Source organism: Tupaia chinensis, unplaced genomic scaffold (assembly GCF_000334495.1).
Source record: "Tupaia chinensis unplaced genomic scaffold, TupChi_1.0 Scaffold000459_1, whole genome shotgun sequence".
Taxonomy (NCBI): Eukaryota; Metazoa; Chordata; class Mammalia; order Scandentia; family Tupaiidae; genus Tupaia; species Tupaia belangeri.
Genome location: NW_006159968.1, coordinates 2,696,176 through 2,715,335, shown reverse-complemented (window position 1 = coordinate 2,715,335; position 19,160 = coordinate 2,696,176). Strand labels below are relative to the sequence as shown.

At 46.6% G+C, this 19,160-nt stretch overlaps 1 protein-coding gene across 1 annotated transcript in view; it reads right to left on the bottom strand.

The window, feature by feature from the left end:
• Window positions 1-19,160, bottom strand: part of KCNQ3 (potassium voltage-gated channel subfamily Q member 3) — a 115,882-nt gene that overhangs the window by 60,541 nt on the left and 36,181 nt on the right. Inside the window, exons 2-4 of the mRNA XM_027774586.1 lie at window positions 4,167-4,291; window positions 3,742-3,832; window positions 1,738-1,864 (exon numbers count right to left, since the gene is read on the bottom strand). Of these exons, the coding sequence (XP_027630387.1) occupies window positions 1,738-1,864; window positions 3,742-3,832; window positions 4,167-4,291 (343 nt within the window). The remainder of the gene's footprint in view (window positions 1-1,737; window positions 1,865-3,741; window positions 3,833-4,166; window positions 4,292-19,160) is intronic.

Genomic DNA, 19,160 nt, shown 5'->3' with positions numbered 1-19,160 from the left:
AGGAATAGTGTGATTCTGAGTCCAGCCCTATCACTCCAGGGAAGGCAGGATGGTGGCCTAGAACCCATTACTGCAGCCCATCCTGGAATAATGCAGCCTGCTCCATGGGGAGTGCACCTGTCCTGGAGGGTTCCAGGATCTATATTCCAGGGCATTCTCAAACTGGGCAGGAATCTCTTTGAATCTGGGGACACTCCCTCACCATCCTCTTCCTGCAGCACATACACAGAAGCTCTGCCTTGGGTCACTCCAAAGAAGAAAAAGAGGCCTTATTATCATCGCACTTACAAAAGCCTTGGAAGGAAGGAAAGGAGAGAGGAAGAAAAGGAAAGTGGGAGTAAACTTAGGAAGAGGGTAAAGGAAGGGAGAAGAAAGAAATATGAACTCTGTGGTAAGCCAAGTCCTCCAAAATTGTGGGCTGGCCATACATGCTTGTAGGACTTTATACAGTCCTCTCTACAAGTGGAGAATGAGTAGTGTGCCCAGAGCACAGTAACTGGGAAGCTGAGAGCACATGGCATAGAGTGTAGGTGCATCCACTAACCACACTTCTCCTGGGTAAAAGCAAACTGCTGGAGGAGGAAGGAGGAACGGCATGGCTAGACTCAAATACCTGAGGAGAATTTGTGGAGTTAAGATGGGATAAATATCTTGATAGGTCATGAGCACTCTGACTGGGGGCTTGCAAGCAGCATCTGGGGGACCACTTAAAGCTACCATGGAGGGTGCTGGAGCATGAGACAGGAGAGCACCTTGGACTAACTATCTTTGGAGATCCAACCAATCCTGACATCCTGTGGTCCTGAACTTTCAGCCTTCTCAGGGATTCAAAGCACCAAGACACCCAACTCTTGGTCAGTGAGCCATTGTCTTGTCACTACATGGGTTTTAGTAGATGGGAACACGTAAGTCTAAACTGCACCAGGTTGTGAGGACTTCCACCTGCTCTTCTATCAAGATGCCTACAGCCAATGGAAAGAGTCCTGTGATGCCTCTCAGAAGCAACATCTGGATCAAGAGATAAGGAAGATGGTGGTGGGAGAGATTGTGGTGCTCGATTCCCCCAGACCTGGGTATTAGGATGGAATTGGCTGCCTAGCACCCATGTGACTGGAAAGTGACTCAGCTCGGTGAGTCCATTTCTACCTATGGAACATGGGCCTAATGTAGTCCCACAAAACGAACTTCTTGGGGCCAGCAGGTAACATGATGGTTGAGGCATTGGATTCCTACATGGTTGGCAACAGTTCAAGTCCTAGACTTGGCAGCTTGCTTTCTCACTTTCCCTCTTTTTCTCTGCAAATTAATTATTATTATTATTATAATGATAAAAGAAATTAAACAAATTCTTTGGAAAAAACAAAAAACTACCTTCTTAACTGCAATGGTGTCACACTCACCCCAGCCGGCTTGGAAATGTAGGATACTTTTGGTTAACCTGATGACTGGGCTACTAGTCTGGAGACTGGGAAGGCTCACCACCCTGCAGCCTGCTGGCTCCTTTACCACCCAAGTTTATCCCCAATTGAGAGTCACTGCTCTGCACAGTCACTATGAGGAAAGGCCACAGAAAGGAATTTCAGCACCCTAAAGGCTGCTCCTCCCTGGGTCAGGGGCAGAGACTGAGTTGGCCTCCACAATGCATGTGCTTTCCCAGAAGAGCTGCTTCAAATTTCCTCAGAGAAACAGCACCGAAAGAGGACTGAGGAGACCACTAGTCTCAGGGTCAGGGCTTACCCAACATGCACAGGGGCTTCCTGGCAAACTTCAGTCGTCCCCGCCAGCCTTTGTATCGGCAGCAACACCCGGCAGCCCAGATCCTCAAAGCAAACTCAGCTCCAAAGATGAAAATAGCAAATGTTTCCTGCACAGAAGAGCATATGTTAGCTGGGCCCCAACTGTCTGAACTAGGATGAGCGGTTTCTGCTCCGAGGACCTGAAGACTGGGTTTCTGTTGTCTCTAGTTTTGGTGGTGGAGGAGGCTAGGGGTGGGGAGGAGGAGAACACAGTCGTCACCTCCATTCAGTTTGGGAGGGCTCCTTCGTTCTGAGGTGCTGACTGTCCCTGATATGCACGTGATCCTTTATTCTGTTTTTCTGTGGTTTTGCTCCAATAAATCATTGCTTCGTAAAGTACCTTTAATACACTAAGGGCCAGCCACTGGTGTGGTAGTTAAGGCAGCTGGGTCCCATGTGGCTAACTTTGCAGTTAGAGCCCTGAACCTGGTGGCTTCAAAAGCACACACTGGGTATGTATGTGTGGATATGTGTGACCAGCATCCCCTGAGGAGAATGGTAGAGAAGGTTTATGGCATGGCTGTCCCATCCGTAGGATGATTTCTCACTACTTGAACCTCATCTCTCTCTGGCAAGCACATGTATCCTATAGAAAAGATGCTGTGTGTGTGTGTGTGTGTGTGTGTGTGTGTGTGTGTGTGTGTAACTAAAGTCCCTAAGAAGTGCATTTGGGTTGAAAAGAGAAGTGTCAGCGAATCACCACCTACTAATTTCACCCACTGCCCGGCCACTGGTATTGCTCCTGTGTCAAGCATCACCCCAAGGACTCATAATAGTATCCTCATCTTAAATTTTGTGAAACCAAATCATGAAGTGGTTAAGCAGATTTCCTGAGGCAATGAACCCCAAGTTCAGGTAATTAGGCTCCAGAGCCCATGTGAATAAGCACTAAATCATGCTGCTTCCCAGGACACAGCATCCTTCTCATGACAATCCAACACTCACACCTTTGCCTCTCTCTCTTTTGTGACTGCTCTGGGACCCCTGAGATGTTCAGTTCCACAGGTGTCCTGAAAACCTAGTTCCTGGAACTGGGTGACTTCCCATATTCACGCACTTAGGTCCGAGTATGGGCCACGCAGTATGAACGTCTATTGCCATCTGCTGGCTCTGGAGTCATAGCTGCATGTTTGGTGTGTGATGAAGTCAACGAGGGGGTTAGCAGTTCTGCCCTGAAAGAAGGATTGGGTGGGGCCCCACTCCTGCAGTCAGCATTGCCCTGAAGAGGCAGGCAGGGCTGACACCTAATCTGGTAAGAGTGCCAGACTGAAGGGCCCGCCTGCCTTGTCAGTCCTAGGGTCATAGAAGGAGCAAGCCTTTCCTGGAGCTTCCTCTAAGCCAGGCCTTGAGGCCGAGGTCCAGCCCACAGGAACATTTGCTCCTCACCTGGCCGCACGTGTTTTCTTCAGGTGAGGACGTGAGGAAACTGAGTCAGGCTAGCATTCAGCAACTTGTCCAAGAATCCTAAGCCCACTCTCTTCCTCACCACCCAATGGAGAACAGAGAGTGAAAATACATGGAAGCTTCAAGGAAGGATGTTTTACACGCAATAGAATTTTGTACTTGGTCTTGAAGAGAATAAGAGATCCTCAGGGCTTAGGGGCTGGGAGACAGAAAAGCAGAGGCAAGCTTAAGAACGCATATGCCTATGCGTAGCTTTCAGAGGACTGGGAGGTTGTACTTTAAAATACAACTTTGATCTAGTTTATTTTCCCTTACCTCTCATCTGAATTAGCCAATCTTTACTAGAAAGGCTACTGTTTACTCCACCTGTGCCAGGGCAGGCCTCACAAGTGACGGAGACATTGCTATTTCTTGGGCCTAGACTTGGCCAGAGATGCCAGGAAGCCAGTGCTGTTCAGGCAGAATGGTACCCTAGGTGCCATGGAAGCCCCGCCGCCATTGTCTGCCCAGAGCACACATCACAGCAGATCAGCAGTCTTACCAGTAACAGAAGCCAGTCTCCCGAGACTGTCTCGTACTCCTTGAATGTAGTCAGGACAGCCAGGATCAAGCACCCCAGGACAATCAGAAACCTGCAGAAGAAAGAGAACAGGAAACTTGTAGTTCTAGTTTGCTCTGTAGGTAAAGATGGAGAATATGTCAGCCAGGAGGAAGCTTTACACCTCCTCCCCATTAACCTTCATGACAACCTATAAGGCAGGTAGCAATTATGATTCCAGTTAAGGAAAATGAGGTAGTGAGTTAGTAGAAACAGCTAATAGGAATTTAAACCAGATTATCTTATTCAAACCCTGAGAAACTGTAATCCTGAAAGACCAAAAATTACCCCAAATTTTTGTAAATCAAAAATAAATGAATGAATGAATAATATATTCTGCACACATAGGACTACGATAGAAAACATACAGAAATGTTCTTGGTAGAAAGAAAATATTATTGCATTCCAAAGACTGATAAACTTGGAGGGCTTCTGCCATCATCTGTAAACGTAACTCCTTTTCACAGTCCATGGCTACTGAAGCAAACAGCATCTTTCAACCAGAGAGCTTCAGAAACATTTCTGAAATGCTGGAAAGAGCAGGAACCACCACAGTGAAGATGCAGAATGGTGGTCCTTTAAAATTCAGAATGAGGTCATCTAGTTCATGCCCCTGCTTAGGTTGGAACAAACTGCAAATAATCCTTTGAGATGATTCTCTTTATAAACTCTCTGTGTGTGTATGTGTGTGTGTGTGTGTGTGTGTGTGTGTGTGTTGAGAGAGAGAGAGAGAGAAAGAGAGAGAGAACATATGAGCAAAGCAAAGAAAAATAATTCTCCCTCTCTGTTGAGAGTCTTTGGCTCAGTGGTCGGTATCAGTTCTCTGGGTGTCCAGGGGTGAGGTTTGAGAGCACATTCTCCAAGCTCTCCTACTTTAGGTAGTCTAACTCTCCAACCTACTTAGGCTCTATCCCTGCTCTTCTGTTAATGCATTCATTATGTCAATCAGTGTTAATACGATAGCCACTGGGATCACAAATCTGGAATTCAAGGATGATAAACTGATTCCATCCTCAGGAGCGCACAGTCCAGATGAAGAGACAGCCATCTGTCTCGTGGTGTGGTGACACAGAGGTATAGAGAGACTGCTCCTGCCCTTGGCTGGGACCCAGCACCAGCTCTGGCCCGTGGTGATCCTTATCGCATTCTCTGACCTATCAACTTGCTCATCTGCAGAGCTGAAATCCCCTGTTTCCAACTCTGCCTAGGAACCTGAACAAGATGCCCAACTTTCTCCTGTGCTTGGCCGTTTTACTTGAAATTCACTCTCTGAGCCCCAAATCTTCTCTGTGGTGATAACGGTGTGATAAGGGTACAACCCCCAGCTCTAACACTACCATTTAGTGAGTACCCAGCACTCGCAGCTTTACATATCCCGTCCTCACAGCAACCTCCCCAGGCAGAGCTGATCGTTTCCACTGGAGGGATAAAGAAATTCATCAGAAGGAATCATCACTCTCAGGGTAAGTGTGTGTCAGTAACCACAGAGCTTGATGTCCAAAGATTCCATGGCCCTGTTGCTCTTTGGGTGATTTTGAGCAGCTTGTTGATGTTGGGAACCTCAGTGATCTCATCCAAAGAATGGGAATAATAAATCTATCTAGAGGTTACAACTATTGTGAGGATCACAGGAGATAACAGTGTGAGAAATTGTCCAGGGTGCTGTTGGGGATCATGGTGTTCACATACACACATTACCACCATTGGCCAGCCAGGCCCTGGGAATCGTGCAGGAAACTTAATTGCTCATGGAGAAAAGCCTGCAAGTCCAAACTCCAGTGCTCTCATGACTATTTTATTCATTCATGAATAAGACCTGGATTAGAATCCTCCTCCTCTATGATTTGTGTATTCTTAGGCAAGTTACACAACTTGCCAACGTTTTGGTCTCCTTATCTGTAAAGTGAATTCCACAAACATGCCTATGTCCTCAGTGACTCAGTGATACAATCGATGTCGGGGGCCAAGAAGAGTGGTTGGCAGATAATTTGCCTTCAGGTTAGCTATATTTTTGTGTGTGTGTGTGATTCAGTATCAATTTACTGGGTACCTCTGTTGTCCCAAGTACAGTACTGGTTTTAAGAATACAAACATGAATAAAACTTATCTGCATTTTCAAGGACCCCTTAGTTCAGAGGAGGGGAAAAGGACAGAGAATTATAAGAAGCGTTGTTGAAGTTATGATCCAAGTGACCAGCACAGGGTTTGAGAGCACAGAGCCAGAAGCATCTAGCAAGCTGTGGCCAAGAGGTTGGAAGGCTATTCTAGGCTTGGCTATAGCCAATAACATGCCCCAGTTTATCTAGGACATTCCAATTACATGTGTGTTGACTTGGAGCATGGCTTATGGGCATCATGAACAACATACACATGTGCAGAAAGTGCAAAGGTCACAGATACAGAACCCCATTCCATCTTCTCCCTAAGCAAGGCATGTGGGCCTTTCATGATCTGACCCTGCTCTCCTCACAGCCTCATTACTTTCCCACTGCTTCCCTATTCCAGATAGGCCGTGCTGAATGGCAGCCTCTCCAAGCTCTCTCCAAGCCTGTGTGTCACCTGTCTTGATGCTCCTCCTCCCTGCCTGCTCATACCACTTCCCCTGTCACCCACCTGCTAACCTCTTGGTAACACAGATCATATCCAAGCTCCAGAACCTTCCCTGACAACAGCTTCTTTCAGCAAGTTCCCTTGTGTGATTCCATTCCTGGGACTCTCAGACACTCTAATGCAGTTTTACTCAAGCAATGCTCACAAGCAGTCATTGTTTTGGACTTGTTTGCTTGATAAAACATGACATCCTGCCTTAGCACCTGGCACTAGAAACCTTCTTAGGGGGGAGCTGCCTCTGTCAAGTAAAATATTTTGTTCCATTGAGGTAGAAGTTGCAATGCTAAAGGCATGAGGCTGCTGAACTTTGAAAGAGTCTTCAGAAAGTGCAATGTAAATTCAGAATATGAAAAAATGTTTTGGACTTGTTTGCTTGATAAAACATGACATCCTGCCTTAGCACCTGGCACTAGAAACCTTCTTAGGGGGGAGCTGCCTCTGTCAAGTAAAATATTTTGTTCCATTGAGGTAGAAGTTGCAATGCTAAAGGCATGAGGCTGCTGAACTTTGAAAGAGTCTTCAGAAAGTGCAATGTAAATTCAGAATATAAAAAAAACTACACATGGATTTAAAGGTTTTTTTATAACAAATTAAGCTTGTACTTTGATTGCATTTTCCCAAACTTTCTGAAGTATCCTCATATGAAGCAATAAACATTAAACAAAAATTGGAGACAGCATCCATTGGTGTTTGTACTGAGAGTCAGGAAGGACCACGTGGAGGAGAGGGTATGGCTTAGTCACATGCTGAAGGATTTTTTTTTTTTAAGTTTATTTGGGGACCAGCAGAAGGCATAATGGTTATATTGTTGGCATCCCACATGGCTGACCCTGGTTCAAGTCCCAGACCTAGTGGTTTGAAACTCATGCTGGGTGCATGTGTGTGTGTGTGCCCAAAATCCTGAGAAGAGATTGGAAGAGAAGGGATTGCAGTGTGGCCCTCCCCCCGGAGGGTGACTTCTCACTTTCTGTCTTTCTCTGTCTTTCTGGTGAGCACATGTTCCCTATAACAAAAATCTCTCTCTTGAAAAAAAAAAAAGTTTATTTGTTCTGAGAGAGATAGAGATCTCTGATGGGATCTTGCCATGCTGTAGTCCTTAATACAACGTCCCAGCCAGCCATGCACAGGCACACCCAGAGCATTCAGGTAGACCAGGGATTCAAACCCAGGCCTCTCATGTGACTCCAGAATCAAGGAGTGGTGCCTTACTGCTCACGCCGACACACCACAACTGGACCTGAAGAATTTCTAAAACAGTATAGTCTCAAACGTTAGTTCTATGATGTTAGCCAACAACCACCGCTTTGTATGAATGACTTTGCCTTTAATTGGCCACAAACATGTAGCTGAAGCCTGTGGCTGAAGTAGTTTGTCAGAAACAGGAGCCCTGAGCCAGACTCCGAGACTCCACCCACCTGCCTGCCTTTGGGGGTGCACATAAATCTGGGATGGATTCTACAGGATATGTGCATGGGGGCATGCCCTCCCACGGTCCTCGGTGACTCCTGCCCTTGCATAATTGCTTCTCCCGAGCACGAGTAGAACCTGTGACTTGCTTCTAACAACAGGAGATGGCAAAGATGACAGACGTCGCTCCTTTGCTTAAGCTTTGTTACAAGGCAAAGACAATAGGATAGTCACTCCGTGATTATGTTATGTAAGACTCTGTCCTCACAGACGGGGCCAGAGTCCCCCGCTGGCTGTAAGAAGGCTGCCATGTCCTGTAGGGCTTGTGAGGGCTACGCGGCAAGGAGCTGTCGTGGCTCCTGGGACCTGACAGCAGTCCCCGCTGATGGCAACCTGAAAGTGGGACCTGTCTTGTCCCTGTAGGTGCAGCTATGGGACCCGCTGTAATGTCTGCATGGAGGGTAACCCACATGCCGGAACAGCCCAGCCAACACCTGGCTTGCTCCTTTGTGAGGCCCCAGGCAAGGGACCTGGTAAACTGTGCCCAAGTTTTCACCCACAGACACTGAGAGATTTTAAGAAAGGTATGTTTTTAGAAGCAATTTGTTATGCAGCAGTAGAACGGGGTCTGTGCCGAGCACAGCCAGCTTTTAAAGAGCATGTAACCCACGTGGTGTCGATGCTGCGCCTGTGTGCTTGGTCTTCCAGGCTCCACTCCTTGAGAGCAGAGACCGTGTCTTGTTCTTCTCTGACCCCCAGCGACAAGCTCACAGGGGACACTTACTAAAACCCTGTAACTGTTTAGAGGATGGGTAGCAATAATTTCAGTGGTTAGACATTCCCCTCCTGTTGAAATTAAAGGTGAAGGATATAAAGAGACAGGCTGGATAGAAGACAAAGGCTTTTGTAGGGCAAACAAAGAGTTAGGACTATTTTCTGCAGAAGATCTTTAAATACACACATCCCCATACCCCTACACATACACCCATATCTATACACAAGACACCCTCTAGTATCCCTCCACATACATATCTATATACAAGACACCCCTGTACCCCTCCACATCCATACATATCTATATACAAGACACCCCGTACCCCTCCACATACATACATATCTATATACAAGACACCCCGTGTCCCTCCACATACATACATATCTATATACAAGACACCCCGTGTCCCTCCACATACATACATATCTATATACAAGACACCCCGTGTCCCTCCACATACATACATATCTATATACAAGACACCCCGTGTCCCTCCACATACATACATATCTATATACAAGACACCCCGTGTCCCTCCACATACATACATATCTATATACAAGACACCCCGTGTCCCTCCACATACATACATATCTATATACAAGACACCCCGTGTCCCTCCACATACATACATATCTATATACAAGACACCCCGTGTCCCTCCACATACATACATATCTATATACAAGACACCCCGTGTCCCTCCACATACATACATATCTATATACAAGACACCCCGTGTCCCTCCACATACATACATATCTATATACAAGACACCCCGTGTCCCTCCACATACATACATATCTATATACAAGACACCCCGTGTCCCTCCACATACATACATATCTATATACAAGACACCCCGTGTCCCTCCACATACATACATATCTATATACAAGACACCCCGTGTCCCTCCACATACATACATATCTATATACAAGACACCCCGTGTCCCTCCACATACATACATATCTATATACAAGACACCCCGTGTCCCTCCACATACATACATATCTATATACAAGACACCCCGTGTCCCTCCACATACATACATATCTATATACAAGACACCCCGTGTCCCTCCACATACATACATATCTATATACAAGACACCCCGTGTCCCTCCACATACATACATATCTATATACAAGACACCCCGTGTCCCTCCACATACATACATATCTATATACAAGACACCCCGTGTCCCTCCACATACATACATATCTATATACAAGACACCCCGTGTCCCTCCACATACATACATATCTATATACAAGACACCCCGTGTCCCTCCACATACATACATATCTATATACAAGACACCCCGTGTCCCTCCACATACATACATATCTATATACAAGACACCCCGTGTCCCTCCACATACATACATATCTATATACAAGACACCCCGTGTCCCTCCACATACATACATATCTATATACAAGACACCCCGTGTCCCTCCACATACATACATATCTATATACAAGACACCCCGTGTCCCTCCACATACATACATATCTATATACAAGACACCCCGTGTCCCTCCACATACATACATATCTATATACAAGACACCCCGTGTCCCTCCACATACATACATATCTATATACAAGACACCCCGTGTCCCTCCACATACATACATATCTATATACAAGACACCCCGTGTCCCTCCACATACATACATATCTATATACAAGACACCCCGTGTCCCTCCACATACATACATATCTATATACAAGACACCCCGTGTCCCTCCACATACATACATATCTATATACAAGACACCCCGTGTCCCTCCACATACATACATATCTATATACAAGACACCCCGTGTCCCTCCACATACATACATATCTATATACAAGACACCCCGTGTCCCTCCACATACATACATATCTATATACAAGACACCCCGTGTCCCTCCACATACATACATATCTATATACAAGACACCCCGTGTCCCTCCACATACATACATATCTATATACAAGACACCCCGTGTCCCTCCACATACATACATATCTATATACAAGACACCCCGTGTCCCTCCACATACATACATATCTATATACAAGACACCCCGTGTCCCTCCACATACATACATATCTATATACAAGACACCCCGTGTCCCTCCACATACATACATATCTATATACAAGACACCCCGTGTCCCTCCACATACATACATATCTATATACAAGTCAGCTCCACAACGGGACACTAGTCTGGTAGCTGTTGCCATGGGCTGTCAGAAGGCGAGGGCTGAACTGGAGCGACGAGAAGGGCCCATGAGAGACTCCTGACAATCTTTGCAGGATTTGTGCCCTAATGGAATAGAGAAGCCACGCAAAAGGAGTATCAGGAGCGTCTGAAGGCAAGGAACAGGGTGGGCAATGTGTGGCTAATGGCCCAGGAGGACACGCAGTAGGGCCAGAAGGAAGGCGAAGGTAAGAGGCCATGTATGCACGGGCTAAATTTGCACCCAAGGGGAAGTTTCCACCACGCTGATCAAAATCTAAGTCTGAAGTTTAATGGAGAGGTGGGGCTGAAGCCCTAACTCTTTTTCAGCTCTAATAGTCAGATTTTAGAGCCAGGAGAGGGGTTAATTCTGCCTTAACCAACCACCAAAAATGCAGTTTCAACCTGTAATAGTTCCCGTCTGAAGGGAGCAGGCAGAACCAGACACTTGCCAGCAGGGGGCAGCAAATACCCATCGGTTTGTTTTTTTCCCCCACCCCCCCCCCCCCCACCCCCCAACCTCGGGAATCTGCTTTCAGAGACTGGAAACTAATCACTGTTTTATGAAGTACAAATTGTCAAGGAAGCCCAGCTTAACCTGAAAAGGGAAAATACTCCTTCGCTTTTTGCAAGTTCCAATTTGCCTTTAAAACAGGAACTGTATTTCACACTGAGACCAAATTTATCAGTCTCACTGATGGAAGCCAGGTGTGCGGCTGGACACTGTTGCTGGGTGTGGGCTCCTCCTGCTGCACTGGCTTTCTCTGTTTCCACATCGTACCCCTTCTTCCTTCTCTTAGGGCCTTTGTCATTTCGGTTCCTTCTCTATCGCCTGACCATTTCCTCCGTTGTTCTCACATTGCCGACTTCTCTTCTCCCCGACCTCCCTTGCCTTTCCTACGCATTCCCTGCCCTGTCTCCCTCCTTTCCGCTCCTTGCCCACAGTTCTCTTCAGTAACCTGAAGGGCTGAGGAAGGGCTTGTGGCAGGGGTCTTGGCCGCCCTCTGTCGGCAGCAACTCCCTGTCTTTGCGAGTGACGCCTGCCAGGCTCAGGGGTCTCAGCCCCGCCCTTAAATCAGGCACTGTCTCCTACATGCTTCCATGCCTTCCTCACCCTCTGTGATCTTCCAACCAAGCTGGGCAGCAGACAGAGCTGCACAGTCGCTGAAGTGTGAGATACAGGGGCCTGGGAACAAGATCCGTGCATCCTGTCAGGACACTCCAGACCAGACCTCTGCTGGGCAGCAGACAAGGGAGGCTGGGCAGCCTTTGCAGAAGCGGGTGTGAGGGATGAGGTTTGGTGCTGGGGAACCCCCTCTGCCCTCCTCTCACCCATGGCTGGATCCTTTTGTAAGCAACAAAGCTGGGCCTGAAGAAATAAAATAGGAGGCTTAACACCCTCAATGACAAGAAAAAGAGGAAAACCCCACAATTTCTTTGGCACAACATTTTCTCTTTTACCCCTGAATGCAACGTTTATGAGAAGAGCATCATCATTTTTGCATTTATATCCCCTTTAAACATACAGGGAACTGAGTCTCCAAGCTCAGACAGCGGGTCCCACAGAAGGGAGGGGCCAGGCCTGGGGCCTTAGACCAGAAACTGCAGAGAACAGGGTGTGGCTAGAGCCGGTGAAGGGCAAGGAGGGTGGCCTAGCTGCTACCAGTCCAGTGCGAGAGGACAGTCTCTTCCCTTCGGTTCCTCTGGATTCCTGGTTTTGAAGAGAAAGCCCCAGGTGCACCCGCAGGTAGTTCCCAGAGACCCCTGCTGGTTCCTACTCTGATTATAGTTGTTTGTTCATGGGCAGCTTTCCAGGCATCTGTCGTCCACAACAGATCCTAGACAGAGGGAGAAGGCAGCAGCTGACTCATTGACTCTCCTACTCAGAATTCTTGTCTGTCTGCTATTAAGGATGAGCAGAAATGTTCTCCCTGGCCAGGTGAAGGCAGAACAGACCAGCCTAACAGCAGGTGTTGCTGACATCATCATCAGCCATGTCTGTCCTGACCCTCAGCCACCATCCTAGATCTTTGTTACTGAGCAGAAGACATAACCCAAAAGGCAGTGACCAACTTCAGACCATAACAGGATGCTGACATCAGACGTAAGGCACCCACTGTGTGCAGGGGTGCTTGCCCCTATGAGTCATCGCTGGAAAGGACATTTGAGTCATCTCCTAATGAGAATTGCTCTATTCGCTTGGAACAGGGTTAACAGATCATTTTTTTATCTTGCAAACCCACCAGGATGGGGTGGAATACTGTGTTGAAAAGATTCAGATTGCTGCCAAGTTACTGAGAAAATTTCCATTATTGATTAGTGATGTCTGTCACAGGCATGGGAAGGGGCCAAAATTCAGCATCCCCTTGGAACACAAACACGAGGACATAAGTCACAGCTGAAATATTTTTTCTAATGCTCCCTTTTTCTGACTTGACACAATGCCAAGCTTGTCCCCAAACTTTATTAACTAGAACTTTCAAGAGACCTCAAACAAACAAAATCTATTCTTGTTCCTTCACCTTACAGAAAGGAAACGTGCTCACCAGGGTTTGAGTGATTTGTGAGTGGCCATAAGTGATTTCGTGCAGAGCTGGTGAGGGACTCTGGTCTCTCAGTCCCTAGCCGGGCACATCCCCCGTGTCACTCTGCTTTGTCTTCAATAGATTAATGAGTGAAGTCTTATGGGAACTTCAGTTAGCATTTGGCTGGTTACATTCTGTCCCCACGAGCTGAATCCCAGCAACATCAGGGCAAAGAGCAAAATAGCACGCACCAGGGTCATTCAAGGAATTTCAATAAGGCTGAGGTGTTTCCCTCCCCTTTCAAGACCTGACCTGCATTTTCTCTCAGTTATTTACTCATTTTCTTTCTCCTCCAATATGCATATTGTGTGCATATCGACGTGAGGCATGTAACAGCTACAAACCATACATGTCATCAAATGTCAGGGTCTCACACTACACATATAAAAAGTACAAAAAGTAATTATTTTATTTTATTTTATTTTAGCTTTTCGGTCACAGGGTGAAGTTATTTTATTTTATTTTAGCTTTTTGGTCACAGGGTGAAGTGCACTCACCAGAAAGACAGAGAGAGAGGAGGAAATTGAGAATTCACCACTGCCCGGCCAGGGGGAATGGCCACACACAATCCCTTCTCCATTCTCCTCTTGGGATTCTGGGCATGCACGTACACGTTCCTGGTGTTTTTCCAGCCACCAGGTCTGGGGCTCAAACTGCAGAACAGGTCATATGGAAGTCCCATGCCTTAACCAAACCACCATGTCACCTGCTGGCCCACACAGAATAACTGAAAGCATCCCAAATGATTCCTTTCGTGCCTCTCAGGATCTGCAGCGTGGTGCATGTCTGAGCTGAGCAGTATCAGGCATCACACAAGGCTGGGGAGTGCCTTCAGGGCTGTGCCTCTCTCTGAGGTAGAAACAAAATGGCAAGGAGAGCGGGAGATAAAGACCAAAGGGCCAGGAGAGGGGGCCCTGCACTGCTTCCTCTTGCCTCAATTCCACTCTCTACACTCAGTATAATTTTTCTCATGGAGATAGCTGATTGTGCCAAGCCCTGGTTTGCACACACACCTGCAGAGAACGGGGTGTGGCTAGAGCCGGTGAAGGGCAAGGAGGGTGGCCTAGCTGCTACCAGTCCAGTGCGAGAGGACAGTCTCTTCCCTTCGGTTCCTCTGGATTCCTGGTTTTGAAGAGAAAGCCCCAGGTGCACCCGCAGGTAGTTCCCAGAGACCCCTGCTGGTTCCTACTCTGATTATAGTTGTTTGTTCATGGGCAGCTTTCCAGGCATCTGTCGTCCACAACAGATCCTAGACAGAGGGAGAAGGCAGCAGCTGACTCATTGACTCTCCTACTCAGAATTCTTGTCTGTCTGCTATTAAGGATGAGCAGAAATGTTCTCCCTGGCCAGGTGAAGGCAGAACAGACCAGCCTAACAGCAGGTGTTGCTGACATCATCATCAGCCATGTCTGTCCTGACCCTCAGCCACCATCCTAGATCTTTGTTACTGAGCAGAAGACATAACCCAAAAGGCAGTGACCAACTTCAGACCATAACAGGATGCTGACATCAGACGTAAGGCACCCACTGTGTGCAGGGGTGCTTGCCCCTATGAGTCATCGCTGGAAAGGACATTTGAGTCATCTCCTAATGAGAATTGCTCTATTCGCTTGGAACAGGGTTAACAGATCATTTTTTTATCTTGCAAACCCACCAGGATGGGGTGGAATACTGTGTTGAAAAGATTCAGATTGCTGCCAAGTTACTGAGAAAATTTCCATTATTGATTAGTGATGTCTGTCACAGGCATGGGAAGGGGCCAAAATTCAGCATCCCCTTGGAACACAAACACGAGGACATAAGTCACAGCTGAAATATTTTTTCTAATGCTCCCTTTTTCTGACTTGACACAATGCCAAGCTTGTCCCCAAACTTTATTAACTAGAACTTTCAAGAGACCTCAAACAAACAAAATCTATTCTTGTTCCTTCACCTTACAGAAAGGAAACGTGCTCACCAGGGTTTGAGTGATTTGTGAGTGGCCATAAGTGATTTCGTGCAGAGCTGGTGAGGGACTCTGGTCTCTCAGTCCCTAGCCGGGCACATCCCCCGTGTCACTCTGCTTTGTCTTCAATAGATTAATGAGTGAAGTCTTATGGGAACTTCAGTTAGCATTTGGCTGGTTACATTCTGTCCCCACGAGCTGAATCCCAGCAACATCAGGGCAAAGAGCAAAATAGCACGCACCAGGGTCATTCAAGGAATTTCAATAAGGCTGAGGTGTTTCCCTCCCCTTTCAAGACCTGACCTGCATTTTCTCTCAGTTATTTACTCATTTTCTTTCTCCTCCAATATGCATATTGTGTGCATATCGACGTGAGGCATGTAACAGCTACAAACCATACATGTCATCAAATGTCAGGGTCTCACACTACACATATAAAAAAGTACAAAAAGTAATTATTTTATTTTATTTTAGCTTTTTGGTCACAGGGTGAAGTGCACTCACCAGAAAGACAGAGAGAGGAGGAAATTGAGAATTCACCACTGCCCGGCCAGGGGGAATGGCCACACACAATCCCTTCTCCATTCTCCTCTTGGGATTCTGGGCATGCACGTACACGTTCCTGGTGTTTTTCCAGCCACCAGGTCTGGGGCTCAAACTGCAGAACAGGTCATATGGAAGTCCCATGCCTTAACCAAACCACCATGTCACCTGCTGGCCCACACAGAATAACTGAAAGCATCCCAAATGATTCCTTTCGTGCCTCTCAGGATCTGCAGCGTGGTGCATGTCTGAGCTGAGCAGTATCAGGCATCACACAAGGCTGGGGAGTGCCTTCAGGGCTGTGCCTCTCTCTGAGCTAGAAACAAAATGGCAAGGAGAGCGGGAGATAAAGACCAAAGGGCCAGGAGAGGGGGCCCTGCACTGCTTCCTCTTGCCTCAATTCCACTCTCTACACCCAGTATAATTTTTCTCATGGAGATAGCTGATGGTGCCAAGCCCTGGTTTGCACACACAGCTGGGAGCTCCTCGTGTATCACAGAGTAAAGTCCCAACAATCTAGGCAGGTAAATCAGGTCCCCCCAATCAGCTCACGTTATGGCAGAATTAACAGAGCATGATCCAACCTCTTACAGCCTTCAATAGGCTCACTCTAGATCTGAAGACACGAACACTGGGAGTTTTTAAGCATATCATGGAAAATATGCACCATGCAAAAACTGTGCAAGGACTTAACAGACTTTTTTAAAGTTTGTCTTTTTTTTTCTTTTCTTCCATGAGTAAGAGAGACAGAGACAGACAAAGACAGAGAGGGAATACCTCAGCAGAGTCTTAGTGCTGCAACCCGCCCCCGCCTCCAGCCAGCCCCAGATCATGGGCAAATGCATGCCCAGAGGACTCAGGGAGGTCTCCAGAATTTTTGAATCCTTCAAAAAACTCTTTGCACCAAAATAAACTTATACTTTAATTCCATTTTTCTATGAACTTTTTGAAGTTCCTTAATAAGTTAGTAGTGAAAAGATAGAAAATACTATTTTAGGCAAACAGTGCCAAACTAGAGCAGGGCTGCTATAACAGTATCAGACTTGAAAACTGACTTTCAGACAGGAATTGTTACAAGAGACAAAGGAAGACGTTATCTATTGATAAAAGTGTCAGTTCAATTAAGATCTAACAATTATAAACATATGCACTTTTAATAGCAGAGCTCTAAAATATATTAGGTCTTGAGACCAGCAGATGATGTAGCAGTTACGTTGGTTGCTCAACTCCCACATGACTGAACGGGAGTCCCAGACCAGGTGGATTCAAATTCACACCGGACGCAGGTGAATGCGTGCCCGAGTTCCTGGAAGAATGGAGGAACAGGGATTGCGGTGTGGTCATATCCCTGTGGGGTGATTTCTCACTTTCCCTCTATGTCTGTCTCTCTATCCAGTGAGTGCGCACACTCTCAGGCAAAACACTCTGTATACACACACACACACACACACACACACACACACACACATAAATTCAACCATATGTATACCTAATTGTACATATAATTCACCATATGTATATATAATTGCACCATATTTGTAATTTCTTCGAACCATGGCAGGCCCTTCACAAGCCTGTTTTGTCCTCTTCACCTGCTTTCTTTTTTTCATACACCCTTTCTCCTCTTAAAGGTTCAGCTCAAGTATCACCTCTTTTATTGCCTTTCTTATTAATTTGTTCATTCCATAAGCTATTTGCCAATCACTTATCAATGCCAGTAGTTAGGGGTAGACAGTTCTTGTCCTCTAAGAGCTAATCATTCATCCTCTCTTGCTCCTAAAACAGTATTAGAAAAATCTTTGGGACTAGCAGGTGGCATAATGTACTCCCACATAGTTCACCACGGTTCAAGTCCTAGACCCGGCAATTTAAGAACTCATGCTGGGTGCATGCATGTATATGCATGCTCAAAATTCCAAGAAGAGAATGGAAGAGAAAGGATTATGGTGTGGTCATCCCCCTGGGACGGGGGAGGGGGTGATTTGTTGCTTTCTTTATGTCTGTCCGTCCAAGGCGTACGTGTGCCCTATAGCAAAAATCTCTCTAAAAACAAACAAAAAAGACAATCCTCTCTACATTCCTCTCTATATTCACATAGGATTTTGTTCTTATCTCCCATAGGAGTCACCCACTCTGTGACATGCAATCATCATCCGTACGTTAGGTATTCATCAATGAACGGAGAACATCACATCCTGCTCACATGCCATGTTCTCTCACCAGCTGATCTGTTGGAGCAAGATGCTATGATTTTTCTTTTGGGATCACAGTGCCTGGCCCAAAGGATTAGCTGAAGAAGCTACACATTTCAGTTCTATTTCCAGCTCTGGGTTTTACTCACTGCAGGAGGCTGGAGAAGTTCTTTCCTCTCCCCAGATCTCAGTGTCTACATCCGTGAAATGAGAACATGGAAGCAGATGGTCTGAAAGGCCCTTGATAGCTGTTTTTATGAGTTCAGACTTTTAGCCAATAACCCTGGTGGGTCTGGAAAGGCTTTAACAGATGAATAGACTTGAGTTCAGTTCTCGGCTCTGCACGTACCACCTAGGGGACTGTTTCCTCATCTGTAAATGGAAACAGTGATAGTTCCTAATTCAGGGATGCTGCGAAAAGTGCGTGAGACAATGCTCATATACTTCATAGCCCCATGTTTGGCATAGCACACAAGTTTCATACACGTTAGCTACTGTGGGAGTACAGTAGCTTCGAAGAGTCAGGCCAGTGACTATATCCCACATGGCTGATGGAATTTTTTGCTGCTTCTTCAGACCTGAGATTCCTTATTTAGAAAGGGCAGATCAACTAGAAATTGGAGGAGGCCCCACTGAGACGCTGTCTCAGTTCCATCAAGCACTGTAACAGTCTGAGTCACTGTTTGGCTTTTTATGAAGTGCTCCTCGTTGTCACTATTCCCAGATCCATCCAACCCTCTACACAAATGCTGTATCTCGGGGAGGGGCGGAGGTTTCTACCTGGCTTAGGGTTATCAGCCTTCTCCAGACCAAGCAGCTCTGCTCCTGCCTCTGTCCTCCATGCTAACAGTGTCATCAGCTGAAATACACCATAGTCCCATTAACACTGCAATCAACACCTGCTCCAGTACCCTGTGCTTGCTCGATACACTGACATAGAGGAAATGCTACCCAAGCTCTGGCAAGTCGTTTTCTTTTCTCCCTGTAGTCTAGAGACAGGGCCCATTAGCTAGGTGCTTCCAGCTGCACAGAATCCTCAGCCAGGCTGAGTGGGCAGGCACAGCAGG